The sequence below is a fragment of the Pristiophorus japonicus genome, chromosome 4, assembly GCF_044704955.1.
Source record: "Pristiophorus japonicus isolate sPriJap1 chromosome 4, sPriJap1.hap1, whole genome shotgun sequence".
NCBI classification, from domain to species: Eukaryota; Metazoa; Chordata; class Chondrichthyes; family Pristiophoridae; genus Pristiophorus; species Pristiophorus japonicus.
In genome coordinates, this window is record NC_091980.1 from 161,904,399 (window position 1) to 161,920,735 (window position 16,337).

A 16,337-nucleotide genomic window follows, 5' to 3' on the forward strand; every position below is an offset into this window, starting at 1 on the left:
GTGACCCATTATCGGACTGTACTTCTGCTGGCTCACCGTAGTATGCAATTACATTCTCCAGTCCTTTAATCGTACTTTGTTGATTCGCTGTAGTCACTGGATAAGCTATCAAAAGTCCAGAATAAGTATCAACAGCAATGAACAAATATTGGAACTTTTGTTGCAATGGTAAAGGTCCTACGTAATCAACTTGCCATATTTGTGCTGGTTGAGTCCCTCTCTTAATATGGCCAACGGTTTGTCGTTGTAGGGGAAAATGCTTCACGTTTTGACAAATTTCACAGGTGTTTATGATCTGTTTAACACCGTCCATAGTCAAATGTAACCCCCTATTTTGTGCCCATTGTATCGTATTCTGAATGTCCAAATGTCCAGATTTGTGGTGGGCCCATTTGCCTATGCCATATTCTTCCTCTTCCGCCTCTTTGATAGCCAATACCCAGGCTATATTATCAACGGTGTTATTATATTCAGAGGTCTTTGAAGTGTTTTTCATGTTAGTGTCCACATGATGTACAGTTATTTTCATCTTCTGGGCTTTGGACCATATTTGTTCCCATAGGTGCTTTCCCCACAAGTCTTTCCCAGTTATTTGTCAGTTATGTTCATGCCAATTTCGCATCCAGCTCGCCATGACATTGGCTACTGCCCATGAGTCAGTATATATGTCTACCTGTTGCTGTTCCTCTTCTAACGCAAGGACTACAGCTGCTAGTTCTGCTAGCTGACTGGAGCCTCCCACGCTCTCATCATGCACAATTGTCTGGCTTTTTGGATTGAAGGCAGTGGCTCGCCATCACTGAAGGCCATTTCGTCAGACCGCTGAGCCATCTGTGAACCAGGCATGGCTCTGTTCTTCAGGTGTTAACTGTTCAAAAAGGCATGCCCAGGAGATCAGTGACTCTTTGGTTAAACTGACAGATGACTGTGGAAGTTCACTCTCAGATGTTTGTTAGTATTCAGCCACATGCTCATGTTGTCGGGTGATTCCTTCTTTTCCTTTACATACTCTGTCTGCAATATACCGTTTCTAGCGCACTATGGAGCTTTGTTGCGCTCGCCCGACCTTGTGTGTCTCATTTTCTGAGAGAACCCAGGATAATATGGGTAGGTCTGGTCTTAAACTGACTTTGTCGTCCCCTGTCTGTCCTTCTGTTTCTGTTAGGGCCCAATAACAAGCTAATAATTGTTTCTCAAATGGAGTGTAATGAGTAGCAGTCAATTTTCTAGACCAGAACCCTAACGGTATACGAGTAATGGATACCTGTAGCTCAAAAGGCTGCCCAGGCACTCGCGGGGCTAGGGGTAAAGCTTGAGCTATGGCTTCTTTGGCTGCATCAAAAGCCACCTGCTGTTCCTTTCCCCACTCGAAGTGGGCCTTTTTTCGTGTTACGGCATACAGTGGTTTTAATAAAATCGTGAGGTGAGGTATGTGTCTCCTCCAGTAACCCAGTAGTCCCACAAACCGTTGTGTCTCAGTTTTAGTCATGGGCGTGGCCATTTCTTGAATGTTATTCTTCACAGGCTCGGATATGATGCGCTTACCCCAAGACCATTGGATCCCCAGAAATGGGACAGTTTGGCTAGGGCCTGCACCTTCTTCGGATTTATCTCCCAGCCCCTGTCTCGCATGTGTTGGACGAAAGTAGCGAGGGCTTCTGACACCACTGCCTCGGTGGGATCCCTTATTAGTACATCATTGATGTGGTGTGCCAGTGAGATATTAGGAGCCAACGTGCACATGTCCAGGTCCCGGGCTACCAATCCGTGGCATAGGGTAGGGCTATGTAGGTAACCTTGAGGTAGGCGTTTAAGCGTGTATCACCTCCCTTCCCAAGTGAATGCAAACTGGTCCTGGGATTCTTCCACTATTGGAATGGAGAAAAAGGCATTGGCCAGGTCGATTACCACATATCACTCCGCACCTTCTTCAGACAGCCGCTCTGTTATAGTTGCTACATCTGGGACAGCGGTTGCCAAGGGAGGGGCAAATTTGTTCAGTTGTCGGTAGTCCACAGTCATCCTCCAACTTTTGTCGGGTTTCTGCACAGGCTAAACAGGGCTATTGTAGGGGGACACTGCATGTCCAATGATACCCACCTCCAAGAGCCCTTGTGTGGTTTCCCCTATTTCTCTGTGTCCCCCAGATATTCGGTACTGTTTCATAGTCATTATACACGATAGCCATGGTATTACCACTGGTTCCCACTTTGCTTCCCCTGCAATTACAGTGATCGCCCGTATCCCGAATGAGAATCGCCCGAATGAGGTGTTGTGTGTGGTTCCCTTTAAAAGGCCCATCCCAATAATATGTTCCTTTACTGCCGATATTAAGACCATTACCCAGCGCTGAGGCCCATTTCCCAACACCATTCTGATAGTTGTTCGGACAGCGGGCGTTTCTACCCCTCCGAATCCATTAATCATCATACAGGTCCCCTGTGTGTTTCCTAGGATTTCTGTGGTTAATATTAACTTCTGCCCCTGTGTCTAGTAAAACAACATCTCTTTGCATGTCCCCCACCCCCCTCAGCCGCGCCATGTATCGTAATTGGAATGTGTGGCCTCAGATCCCCGGGAGCTTGGGTTGATGTGGTTCTAACGGGGAATACTCCCAGATCCCGGCCACACCCCTAGTCGAGGTGATTACTAGCCTTCCACAGCTCTTCTATGTTGGGGTATAGGCTAGCAGGAGGTGGTTTCTCCGCATCCACAGACTTATCGCTATCCGACTTAGTCTCCCTTACCTCCCTCCTTTCAACCTTCCGTGTTCCCGGGATGCAGTGTTGCTTCCACATAGAATACATCGCTCCTGTTGGGATTCCATCAATTTTTTCCTTGGGGACCCCTGCCTTCAGTAAAGCCGTGAACATGTCCCTCTGCATAATTCTTTTATTTGTCTTTCCTTACCCTGTATCTTTCCCAGAGGTCGACCCTTGTCGCTGGTCCCGATCCCCCTCTACATTAGCCATTGTCGACTCTCTCACACTACCTTCTACATCCTCCAACTGTCCTAACAATAGGCAAGTGTGCCGCACCCGCTGCCCTTGGGCTGGTCCCAATAATGCGAGTTGCACACCCCTCATCAAAGGAGGGCATCTCTTCATCAGCCTGCTCCGCATTCCTGCCATAAAGAGCTCCTGATCTGGCCCCCCATATGGTTGGTGATATAATCCTTCCTGTGTTGCCATGTTGAGCAACTGTATTGCACCATCTGCCTTCTTATTCCAAGGTTTTACCTCCCCTTCCCAATCAACGGCAGAGGGATATTTTTGACGGACCCCTATAGTAACCATGTCCCATAGCGAACCTGTGCCCTGGACATTCCGTAGCGCTGCTGTTATATGGTGGTCCATAGTCATAGTCCCCATTTTTGTTAACTCTTCGGGGTTAAGTATTACACTTGATGCTCCTTGGTCCCAAATCCGGCTTAGCCATTCTGACAATGATTCCTCGGGATTTTGGCAAAATCGAGACCCTATTTCTTGTAACTCACTCGTGGTGAATTCACGCACCCCTGTAGTGGTTACCGGCTGTTCCCTATCTTGCTGTTTCGTATTATTTGTCATAAGAGGTCCAGCTTCCATGCTCGGAGCATATGGGGGAGGGTCTTTAGTTTCCTCCCGTTCTCCCCCCTCTCCATCTGTCCACTCAGATTCTGAGTCAGAGGAGTACCAGATGTCTCCGTCCCTCAAGCCAGATCCCAAGTGGGTCCAGCTACCAATGCACATACCTTTGACCGATCTATCTGTAATTTCCGTCGTCTGGCTTTCATTCTATTTTGTACTGTTGCCAGACGGCATATTAAAGTTTTTGATTGTTCATTGACTTTATCCGTCCGTTTTTGTGAAGTGCGGACCGTTTCAGTCAGAGTCGAGTTTTGACTTTCCAAAACCTTAACTATAGGTTTTCTGCCTCACTTTCGTTAAGTTGTTTGCACATCGCCCTTAATGCTGTCAACAAAATCCATCCCATTTGTGGGGGACTACTTTTCTCCTGTGGGAAGCCCACTTCCTCCAGGAGAGACAGTACCACATGGGGTACGGTTCTATTTTTGCTCTGTTCCAATAACTGCGTATCCCAATGTTGCGGGAGTCCAAACCGGGCTAGCACATTGGCAAGAGTGCCAAAACCCTCATCCCTCGTGCTCCCCCTGGTAGTCTATACTTCTCTCCCACAGGAGTCGACTGCTTCTTGTCTTTTCTCTTAAACATTTGACCAGATCCTGTCGACTGCGCCAAAATGTTTTGGATCGATAACAATAGATCCAGGTTTGGGATCTGGATGAATGTTAAATAAGAGACAAGACAAATGAAGTAAAGATACAACACCGTTTACTGAGAGAAAAGAAATATAATACAGTTTACGAAGAAAAGAGAAGTATGATAAGATGCAACAAAGCTCACAGCCTTGAGCCCATCGGGAATTCCTCAATGACGGCTGGTCAGGAGCCTTGGGGGTCCCGGCACCGCTCGCGAATCACGGTCCAAGATGAAGTTCAAAGAGCTACTGGACAGTTCCGTTCCTTTATACTATTGAACAAACATGGTTGCATGTGGCTTATGGCCAACTCCTAATCTGTAAGGCCCCAACTGTTCTTCCACAACGCATGAAACCTCGAGGCACCGATCGTCCCATAAACAAGATGGTGTGCGCATCAAGGTCTCTCTCGCTCTCTCTCTCTCTGCATCAACAGCATTCCACGAGGCATGAAGCAGAAACACACTGTAAATGTCGGAATATCATAATTAACCCTATGTGATTAACCCTATACAATACATCATATTTATTAATAAATAAACAAATTGCAATTTAGATCAATTCATTTTCGTAACAAAAATGTATAATTTCCAGCTAAATGTTTAAGATTTTTATGGGGAAAATTGTGAAAAGTACAAATTTAAATATTGCTTTTCTCTATGAATTTGAAGGGCCATCGGCAAATAACGAGATTCTTTTACCATAATTCTAACTATAATCCCGTTAATTAAGCGTTATGTGCATTATGTTGCGAATCTTGATCGAGACATTATGAGGGCTTTCTCAAAAAGACAATAAACATACCGAAATCTGTGCAAGGGTTAAGATGGTAGAGGAGTGCAATCAAATACAAAAATATTGATATATGTTAGTGGAATGAGTACACAATGGCAAATCGTTTAATTTAATGTATTGTAGTATCGTGCATTTTGGTAGGGCAACACAGAATACACATCACTTGCAAGGAACAATGCTGAAAATGTTGTGAGAGAAAAATAACTAGGTTTTATTGTATACAGATTACTGAAGGTTCCTGACCAATGTAGAGAAACGGTAACTACAACTAACAGCATATTTGGTTGAATTAATAGAATTATTCAGTATCAACCAGATAACAAAATGTTGGCATTACTTTGCTCAGTTTTGGTGATATAGTGGCCTTGGAAAAGGTCCAGAGGCGAGTTACAAGAATGATTCCTGTCTTAAAGAACTTTAGCTACTCAGATATATTCAAGGAAATTGATCTATTTAGAGCAGCATGTCCTGATCGAGATCTATAAAATAATAAACGGGCTGGAGAGCATGCCTGTTGAGAGATTATTCCAGTTTAATAGATTAAGGAGGACCAGGGACACGAGTTTTAACTATGTAAGAGTAGAAATATACTGGATATTAGGTGGTTATTTTCCCAGAGAGTAGTAAAGCTTTGGGCTGGTGATGTGGGTGCTGAGTTCCTGCATGTCTTTAAGAGGGAGCTAGGCTCATTCTTAACAAGGGCAGAGATTGCATCATATAGAAGATGTCTTTCTAGGTAATAATTGGTCTATGTAATCTCCTGGATTGGTTTGGATCGCCTGAGGGGGTCAGGGATGAATTTTACCAAGTATTTTCTGTTATTGGCCATAGTTTTTTCTATGCCTTTGCCTTCACATGAGATGACATTATTGTTTAGGGGGGGGCGGGGTGAACGGGGTGGTGGGAGGTGTTCATGATGCTCCAGAAAGTGGGGCAGACTTGATGGAGCAGCTGAGATATAACTACCTATCAATATTGTTTGTAAACAATGTATATTATTTTATAGACTAGAATTCTAAAAGACTTTCTTTTTCAATCAGACAGGCTCCCGGAAGTGGAACACCAATGAATCCAGGCCAGACTCATGCACCTGGTGCGGATCTCCCCAGGGATCAGAAAGGAACCATAAGCAAGCATGCGAGTTTCAGGGCAATATTGGGGAAGATGACGCAAGTCCAGCATCCGGAGAATTCTGGGAACCATGTCCCCATTGTTGAATGGCTACTTCCGAGCCCGAACATATGCGAGAAAAAGTTTGAATTCTGTGGACACTTATTAAACATCTCTCGATACTTCGGTGGCAATTTGGGATTCGCTGCTTCTATCTGGGAATCTGTAAGTCAGTTAGCTCGATGCCAGCCAATTGGTTGGACAGGAGAAAGTGATTCTCTCATGTTTCAGATGTTAATCAGAACCTTTTTTGCAAAAGAAATATTTCTGGGTGTATATAGCTTCTATTATTGTAAGGAATTTGTAAGCTTGTGGTAGAGAGTTGGGGCCTGGGTCAACCTAGACAATGTATACGGGGGACAAAGTCGTGCTTATAGCTTGCCGTGTGTGCTTGTTATATACAAATATATCCAGGGGATTGAACAGCAATGCATTGCAACTGCGTCACTTCCTTCCTGCTTGATCTCGTTCTAGGAACATTGGAACAGGCGTAGGTTATTCAGCCACTCGAGCATCTTCCGCCATTAGATCTGGGCTGATCAACACCTTAACTCCATTTACTGCTGTTTTCTACATATCCCTTGATACCCTCACCTAACCAAAATCTATGACCTCAGTCGTGAAAATTGCAATTGACGCAGCATCTATGCCGTTTTAGGGGAGAGATTTACGGATTTCCACTATTCTTACTGTGAAAAAATGCTTCCAGATTTCAATTTTAACAGGCATAGCTCTAATTTTAAAATTATGCCTACTTATGTGTTTATATTCCTGTATCAGTCACTGGTTTAACAATGGGAGGCTGGGATGCGTCTATTTTAATTAGCCACGGCATGCTCAGGAGAAATATACAACTTTTAGGCTGAGATAATGCAATTTGGTACTGACGAATAATAGAATCTGTGATCTTCAAGGCCTGCATGACAGGTTAAATGGATCTCCTCTTCAAGCATTGCCCCTCTATCTATCAAAATCACCAGAGTTACTCATCCTAAAATATATCCCACTCTCAACCCTTCTGTCCTTGCTAACTACTGCCCGATAATTCAACCGCGAGTTCCCCTCCAACGTCTTTCAACATGTTGTGAGCTTTCAGTTGCAACCTTTCCAACCTGGTTAATACATCCCATAGCACTAAACAGGCCTTAACCAAAGTCGGAAATCAAATTGTCTGTGACTGTCAGCGTGTTCATGATGCATTATGCTTCCTTGTCCTTCAAGACCCGTTGCAGCCATTCACAAGATCAACTACACAATCCCCCTACAACCCAGCTGCTCCATCATCCTTTCACAGGATTGCCCTTACTCGGTTCCACGCTTACCTACTCAATTGTAGCCTGATCATTTCCAACAATTGTTTATCTATGCACCCTCATACCATTACTTCTGTAGTGCCCCAAGTATTTATTCTTGCCCCCTGCTCTTCCTCATCTACAAGCAGTCGATTGGCAAAATCATCCTCAGATGCAAATTAATATGTCCTTGCCTCTACACCGTTACACTAGATCATTTGAATGCAGTGAATAGTGGGGAATTGGGTGGATCTGATCACGCACATGTAAATTAAATTAATAGATGGAAATCAGGGACGTTCCTTACCTTTACTCTGCATTGCCTGAATGTGCAATATTTACTCCGTAGATGTGATCCAGTGTGTTTCGGCAAAGACTTTGATAATATGCCCTATGAACTCAGCTTCCATATGCACACTGATGACACCCAGCTCTATCTCTCCACCAACTCTGACAAATGCATCTGTGATGTCCAGTCCTAGCTTGCTCTAACTAAACATTGGTAAGACCAAAGTCATAGTATTTGTTCTACCATAAGTTATATTCCCGCCCCACTAACTTCAACCTACTTATGCTAAATATTCACTTTGCTGGTTATGTAAAGAGAAGGAAAGTGTAGTGCGAGTGTTTCCACAAAGGGACAGTCATCCTTACTCAAGTAAAATCATTTTTTTCCATTTTGTGGGGAGATATTTGAAATTTAGTTTAAATTTACTCTGGCATGAAAATCTGCATTTTGGTATCTTCACACTCAGCATCCCTGTCCATTGTCTCAGGCTGAACCAGCCACTTCACAACCTTGCATTCCCAAGCTGAGTTTTCGACATCATCCTCTCCATGACAAATACTGATTATTTGCACCTCAGAAACATCACACCCCTCCTCCCCCTCACCCTACATGCATTTGTCCCTTCCATACTCGACTGCTTCAATCCTTTCCTTGCAGGCCTCCCACCCTCCAGCAATACCAGATCATCAAAAACTCTGCTGCTCATATCACATCTTATTCGCCATCCACTCTCTTCACTCATCTACATTGGCTGCAGACAACGACATTCCCCCACCCCCACCTCTTAAAATGCAACCTCTGGTCCTTGGGTTTAAATCCCATAATCACAGCACCCCTCCCTATCCCCTACAGCCCGAGAAACCATCTCACCAACTTGCCTGAACTTCTGAAGCTGCCCTCATATGCATCACTCCCTCCTTTCCTTCACTCCACCTCTGCCGATGATGCCTTCCATCGACTTGACTTTGCGTTGTTCCAAATCCATTGGGAAATGCATGAGTTTGATAGGGTAAGAACAGCTACTGACCCAAGCTTCCTTTTCTCTGCAGGAAGATGTCTATACCACACCCCCGCACCCCATCCCCCAGCTTGGCCTCACCAACTGTTACTGCAATGCTTTGCACTACTTTTCACAATTAATTCATTCTAACGTGAGTGTCTGACCCCTTTTTCAGGCTCTTGTTCTTTGCCAGTATTTTGAACAAGAGAAGATCGATTTTTCTGGGAGGAAGGTGATTGAACTAGGGTCTGGCACTGGAATTGTGGGGATTCTAGCTGTTCTGCTGGGTGAGTTAAATTGTCAATGTGAAAAATAACATAGGCAATAATGAAGAAGGTATACACACACACACACACACACATAGACTGTACTGATGATTAGTGTGACTGAAATCCCCAGGCTTGCATGGTCTGGAAGTTATTCAGTCTACTTATGCTAAATATTCACTTTGTCCGCTGGTTATGTGAAGAGAAGTAAAGTGTAGTGCGAGTGTTTCCACAAGGAGACAGTCATCCTTACTCAAGTAAAATCATTTTTCCATTTCGTGGGGAGATAGTTGAAATTTAGTGTAAATTTACTTTGGCATGAAAATCTGCTTTTTGGTATCTTCACACTCAGCGTCGCACTCAACATCATACTCAGCGTCACACCAGAGCCGCGAGGGTGTACCAACTCCATAGGGAATGGAACACAAGTAAATCCCATCTCAACTAAGAATGTGTGAACATCGGCAGTTAGTAAGATATTTTCAGCCCAATATTTCCAGCGTGGAGCCCGGATGATTATTCACTCGCGGAGTTCCCCCCCGCCCCCCGCCTTATACATGTATCACATATGCACACGCACACATACACACGCACATACATACACACGCACATATACACACGTATTTCGCACATATATACGTACACACGCACATAAAAATGCGCACACACTGGGTGCAGCGCTTCCCTCCACAGCAACAATGATTCAATGTCTAAAGTAAATCACTGTCTGCCGGCGGGACCATAGACGCTCCTTTTATTTGTGAAAGCCAGCTTTGCGCAGACCTCCTACAGGAAACCCGTAGCTTTGAAAAGTTTTTGTTTCTGGATCTTCCTTGAATCCAGCTTTATAGCGACGTTCTAGCAGGAGATATTAATAACACCTGCAGTAATGCTATACTGCAACCTATTTAAAAAAATAGTATGACAAGGACAGCTGGGGATAGAATATCAGTACTTATGTAAATTGTTATCCATATTCTTCGAATCCAACACCAATCCCATGGAATTTGATCACAAGAGTCTTAATGAACGGGCATCAGGTTCCTAAATCTAACCATACTGTGAATATTTGAATTGTTGTCACCATCTGCAGTATAACATAACTACACAATGCTGAATTCTAGAGAATCCATTTGAGCGCCCGTTTACCATAAAGACAAGCACAGGAACAGATTTATTCTGGATCATTTTACCCTGTGTTTATGAGCAGAGTAATTAGATACACCAAGGCTGAAACATCCTGAACATTTAAGGGCTTTTGTGGTGTTATCACTTGCAGAAAGTATACATTGCAATGACCCGTAGGTCAACCCGCACTGTGGCAGTAACTGGACGTTGCCATCAGAAGATAATTTCTGTAAGATTTATTTTGAAGGCCTTTAGTAGCAGAAAGCCAGCGAAACAGTGTAATAGCAGTGACTTGATCCTTACATCATAAACTTTTCTGGACTAGCGAGAATTATAGAATAGAATCATACTTGTGCGGGCTCTTCGAATGGCTATCCAATGCGTCCAACTCGCCTGTTCTTTCCCCATAACTCTGCATTGTTTCCTTTTCAAGTATATGTTCGATATCGTGTGGAGTATTGTGTCATCGCAAAATACCGACAAGGACACGATGGGCCAAATGGTCTCCTTCTGTGCCTTAAATTTATACGATTCTAAAATGTCCCAAAGTGAAGCGGATGTTTACTGGGTGTTCAACTTTGACCAAAAGAATAATGCGCAGCTAAGTTTTATACACTGATTGACTATCGCTACACCAAAGTAGATTTGCTTTGGATCAATCATATTCCACTTGGTTCAGCTGCAAAGTTGGGGCATGGCCAGCCTCCATGGCGAAGAGTGATTGGCTGATGTCAGCACATTTGAGCCACAGTGACAGGCGGGAGTGAGTGCCTGGCACAGGCTCTCTGGATCAGGATCCAGTATGTAACCAAACCACGTGTGCTGGTCTACCGTGACCACGGTAGCATCAGGTTGAGTATCGACTTGTAACTTAAATGGGGATGGATAATATATTTTTCATTCCTTTTGTCAGGCGGAGATGTTACTATGACAGACCAAGAGAACGCGTTGAGTCAAATAGAACACAATGTCTCCACCAACATCCCCTCTGCCTCTAGACACCGTTCAAAGGTCTGTGCCCTTTCCTGGGGCAAGGACCACATGAAGTTTCCGACCGACTATGACGTCATCCTGGGTTCGGATATCGTGTATGCCTCGCTCGCCTACCCCTTGCTATTAAAGACTCTGCTTCACCTGTCCAACGAGCCAACCATCATTTACCTCTGTTCAAAATTGCGAGAAGGGAACCAGTCCAGCAGATTCCACGAGAAGCTTTTACCTCAGCATTTTAACTGCCAACTTGTTCACAGAGTCGAGGACAAAGATATTAACGTGTACAAGATTAGCAAGCTGAGTGCAACGACCAGAGATGATCCGCTGATGTAGAATCATGGAACGGTACAGCACAGAAGGAGGCACTTTGGCCCATCGTGCCCGTGGTGGTTCTTTGAAATAAAACTATGAATTTAGTCCCACTCCACCGCTCTGTAGGGAGATGGACCGTTGTTTACTGTGGACTTTTTGCATATGACAGCATTTGAAGATGTATTGGAAAAATAGTCACCATACTGCTGCTTTTTTCTTGCTTTTCTTAAATGTTCTCCCTTACCCCCACCGAAGCCGGTATCTCAACCATAGCTGTAAATTAAGGGCAATGTTGTCCCTCCGGCAGCCCATCTGTTATCTGCACAAAATAGTTGCATGAAACCAGTGTATCATTGAAGTATTTCTATAGTGAAATAGCATCAACCAAACAACAACAACCCAGCCACCAACCAGCAAGACACCCAGTGAACCTACCAATCCAGCAGCTAACTAACCTTCTATCTACCAGCTAACCAATCACCAACCAAGCAGTCACTTAACCACCAACCAACGAACCACTAAGCAACCAACCAAGCACGAACAAATGAGAGACTAGACAATTTGTTGTCACTAATGAACTCAAGAAGATTCAGAGTGCCGAATAATTGCTTTCGATACCATATCGTCCTTGTAAAAAAAAGCCAAGCACCGGAGGGACTGGAGTGTATCATCACAACAGGAAACAAAATTGTAATGTGATTTATTAAGGTTCCTCTAAACATTCTTTTTGGGGTTATGTACAGGTTCCAGAGTTTGTGCCCCTTTAACAAGGGGGCACATAGTTGAATTGGCAAATTGCCGGTATTTAAAAGAGTTGTAAAGAAGCCAGGTTAAGATTTAATGATGAGGCAGAGATTATGATCGTGCTCTCCAGATTATAAAAGCTATCTTTGCCAAATAGTTATTATAATCCTGTCAATTGAATTCAATGTGATCCTGTCTTACTTTCAACTCTTTTGGGGACAAACATAAACATTAAATCACGTCCCCCCCCCCCGATCTGGGGGACATTCCAAACATTTCCCAAGGTCCTTTTTTGTTTTTTTGTTGTATTTTTTTGTAGATTTTTTGTGGGGGTTTTTTTGGGCTCTAAAACCATAATTTACAAGTGCCCCCCGCCGCCCCGTCTTACTTTCAACCCAGCCAAGGCTGTGTCAGCTGTGGTTCAGTGGCAGCACTCTCGCCTCTGTCAGAAAGCCATGGTTTCAAGCCACACTCCAAAGACTTGAGCACAAACTCTAGGCTGACACACCCAGCGCAGTACTTAGCAACCGCTGCACTGTCGGTGGTGCTGTCATTGGATGAGACGATAAACCGATAGAGTCCCGTCTGCCCTCTCAGGTAGATATAGAAGATGCAATGGCACTATTTGAAAAAATAGAAGGGGAGTTCTCCCTAGAGTGCTGGCCAATGTTTATCCTTCAACCAACATCATTAAAACAAATTATCTGGTCATAACCTCATTGTTGTTTGTAGGACCTTGCCGTGCACAAATTGGCTGCAACGTTTTCTATATCACAAATATGACTACACTACAAAAGTACTTAATTGTTGTGAAAGGCGCCATATAAATGCAAGTCTTTCTTTACTTTTACTAGGATTCTGAAACTACTTCTTCACTAGGTTGCTCCTAGCATTGCTTTGGCATTGTAGTGCTGAACTGAGTTTGGGCTAAAATACATTGAATCCAGCTAATATGATGTCGTTGTGATTTTGGTGTGAAATTTTATTTTTTCTCTGATGGTTACATTAAAATATGTATCGTACTGAGTGCCTAGCAGGAGTAAAATAAAACAACTGTTAATAGTTAGCTGTCTTCTTTTTCGTTGTTAATATTCTGAATTGAGTAAAATAGTATTCTAACTCGTCCAAATCTTTTCTGAGTCTCGGGGCAGGATTCCTCTGGTAGCTATGCATATTCTCTTTGAAGATGTTTATCATTTTACAAGAAAGAAAGAATGACTGTAGGAAGTCCTTGAGAATGCAATTGCACATAGTTACACAGAGCGATCAGAGCAATTCTTCATTGATCGTTTGACGACAGTTGGGTCGCATTACTTCCGGTTCGTTTGGCAGCAGTCGCGTCCAATTAGATATCACAGTGCTGCCCAAGGCACAAACCAGAACCCCCATCAATGCCTGCTAACAAATCAATTACAGAGAGCATCTCAGCATAAATGCAAAAGATTCTCTTACCCTCCACGTGTCCATTTCTTGAAATTACTAACCTGAAATCATAGAAGGACAGAGCACAGAAGGAGGCCATTCGCCCCCTTCTTTGAAATAGCTATCCATTTCGTCTCCCTCCCCTGCTCTTTCACCGTAACCCAGCAATTTTTTCCTTTTCATTTATCCAACCCCCTTTTGAAAGTTGTTCATCATCATCATCATCATCATAGGCGGTCCCTCGAAACGAGGATGACTTGCTTCCAAGTCAAAAAAAGGGATGAGTTCACAGGTGTTTCGAAAGAAGAACCCGAACTACATCCTCAAGGATGGAAGATGCCTGTGCATGGATTTCTTTTAATGTGTGGTGGTCGTTGCACACCAGCCACCACATGGGCTTGACAGACCCAGTGGCAAGGATTACCCAAGATGACTGGAGACCTGCTCTGCTGCACGGACCCAGTGCGCACACATATCGCAGTGTTGGCCGGGAAAGTTATTATTGAATCTGCTTCCAACACCCTTTCATGCAATTAATTCCAGATCACAACAACTCGCTGCAATACATTTTTCACCTCATGTTCTCTGGTTTTTCGTCAATCACCTTAAATCTGTGTTCTCTGATTTCCGACCCTTTTGGAACTGGAAACTGCCACTGTAAACAGTTTCTCCTTATTTACTGTATTAAAACCCTTCATGATTTTGAATACTTCTATCAAATATCCCCTTATCCTTTTCTGCTCTAAGGACAACAACCAGAGTTTCTCCAGTCTGATGAAAGTTCAACAACCTGAAACGTTAACTGTTTCTCTCTCCACAGATGCTGCCTGACCTATTGAATATTTCCAGCATTTTCAATTTTTATCCCAGTTTCTCTAGTCTCTCCACATAACTGAAGTCTTTCATCTCTGGTAACATTCTACTAAATCTCCTCTCCAAGGCCTTAACATCCTTCCTAAAGTGTGATGGCCAGAATTTGCCACAATACTCCAGCTGGGGCCTAACCAGTGTTTAATAAAGGCTTAACATAATTTCTTTGCTTTTGTACTCTGTGCCTTTATTTATAAAGCCAAGGATGCCATATGCCTTTTTTAACAGCCTTCTCAGCTTGTCTTGCTATCTTCTAAGACTTGTGTACATACACCCCCAGGTCTCTCTATTTCTGCATTCCCTTTAAAATTGTACCATTGTTTAAATTGCCTTCCCATTCATCCTACCAAATTAAATCACTTCACACTTCTCTGTGTTAAATTTCATCTGCCATGTGTCTGTCCATTTCACCAGTATGTCTATTTTCTCCTGAAGTCTGTTACTATCCTCCTCATTGTTTACTACATTTGTGAATTTCGTGTGATCTGCAAACTTTGAAATTATGCGAGGTACACCCAAGTCTGAGTCATTAATGCATACCAAAAAGAGCAGTTGTCCCAAAACCTACCCCTGGGGGACACCACTGCCTACCTCCCTCCAGTCTGGAAAACAACCATTCTCTGCTTTAAGTCCTTCAGCCAATTTCTGACAGTTGAATCAGAAATAAAAACAGAAAATGCTGGAAACACTCAGCAGGTCAGGCAGCATCTGTGGTGAGAGAAGCAGAAGTGGTGTTCAAGTCGATTACCTTTCACCAGAACTGGAAGAAGTTAGAGATTTGAAGAACTTTACATCATAATCGCTGCTCCTATTTTCTTGGACAGCAGGTGTTAGTAATGGATCTGCCATAACCATTTACACCTCCTCTAGACCTATCTTTTGTTTCTTTACTTGTCCCATTACCATCCCCTTTTGCCTTGCACCATCATCTTGTCATTTAATCACACCTGCCCTCCACCCTATTAAAGACCAGAGTGACTATTTGCACTAGGGTTTTTGTGTCCTTCTGCACATGCGAGCATTAGACTCCACCCTCTTTTTGAGCCTGGGCCCTCGGTTCGGTCGCAAATGTGTAGACGACGAAGCCGGAAGTCGGAAGTGGGGTGCGAGACAGAGAGACAGCCGTGTGGAGCTGCTTCTAGCTTTTGGATTATTTAGAACATTTTCGCGGCATTCTGTGGGGTAGAAAACATTGGAGGTAGTGCGAGAGAGAGAGAGACTGCGCGGGGAAGAAAAAGAAACTGTGGTGAAAGAGAGAGACTGGGGGGAGAGAGAGAGATTGGGGGGTGAGAGAATGAGGGGTGAGAGAGACTGAGGATGGGAGGGTGAGACTGGGAGAGGAGAGAGAGAGACTGGTGGGGGGGGAGAGAGACTGGTGGGGGGGAGAGAGACTGGGGGGAGGGAGAGACTAGTGGGACAGAGAGACTGAGGGGAGAGAGAGACTGAGGGGGGAGAGAGACTGAGGGGGGAGAGAGACTGAGGGGGGAGAGAGACTGAGGGGGGAGAGAGACTGAGGATGGGAGGGCGAGACTGGGGGAAGAGAGAGACTGGTGGGGGAGAGAGAGACTGGGGGAGAGAGAGACTGAGGGGGCAGAGAGACTGAAGGGGAGAGAGAAAGAGAGACTGAGGGTGGAGGGCGAGACTGGGGGAGGAGAGAGAGTGACTGGTGGGGGAGAGAGAGACTGGGGGAGGAGACTGGGGGGAGAGAGAGATTGAGGGGGAGAGAGACTGACGGGGGAGAGAGACTGAGGGGAGGAAGAGGGACTGGGAGGGAGAAAGAGGGGGGAGATGGGAGG

At 44.3% G+C, this 16,337-nt stretch overlaps 2 protein-coding genes across 2 annotated transcripts in view; one reads left to right on the forward strand and one right to left on the reverse strand.

The window, feature by feature from the left end:
- Positions 1-4,490: 4,490 nt before the first annotated feature.
- The window catches only part of LOC139263145 (intelectin-1a-like), a 96,602-nt gene continuing 84,755 nt past the window's right edge, over positions 4,491-16,337 (reverse strand). Inside the window, exon 6 of the mRNA XM_070878762.1 lies at positions 4,491-4,725. Coding sequence (XP_070734863.1) covers positions 4,690-4,725 — 36 coding nt within the window. The 3' untranslated portion in view covers positions 4,491-4,689. The remainder of the gene's footprint in view (positions 4,726-16,337) is intronic.
- LOC139262246 (EEF1A lysine methyltransferase 3-like) lies at positions 6,131-11,526 on the forward strand. Its single transcript, XM_070877390.1, has 3 exons — positions 6,131-6,390; positions 8,982-9,093; positions 11,114-11,526. The coding sequence occupies exons 1-3, from the start codon at positions 6,220-6,222 to the stop codon at positions 11,524-11,526; spliced, it is 696 nt and encodes a 231-aa protein (XP_070733491.1). The 5' UTR covers positions 6,131-6,219.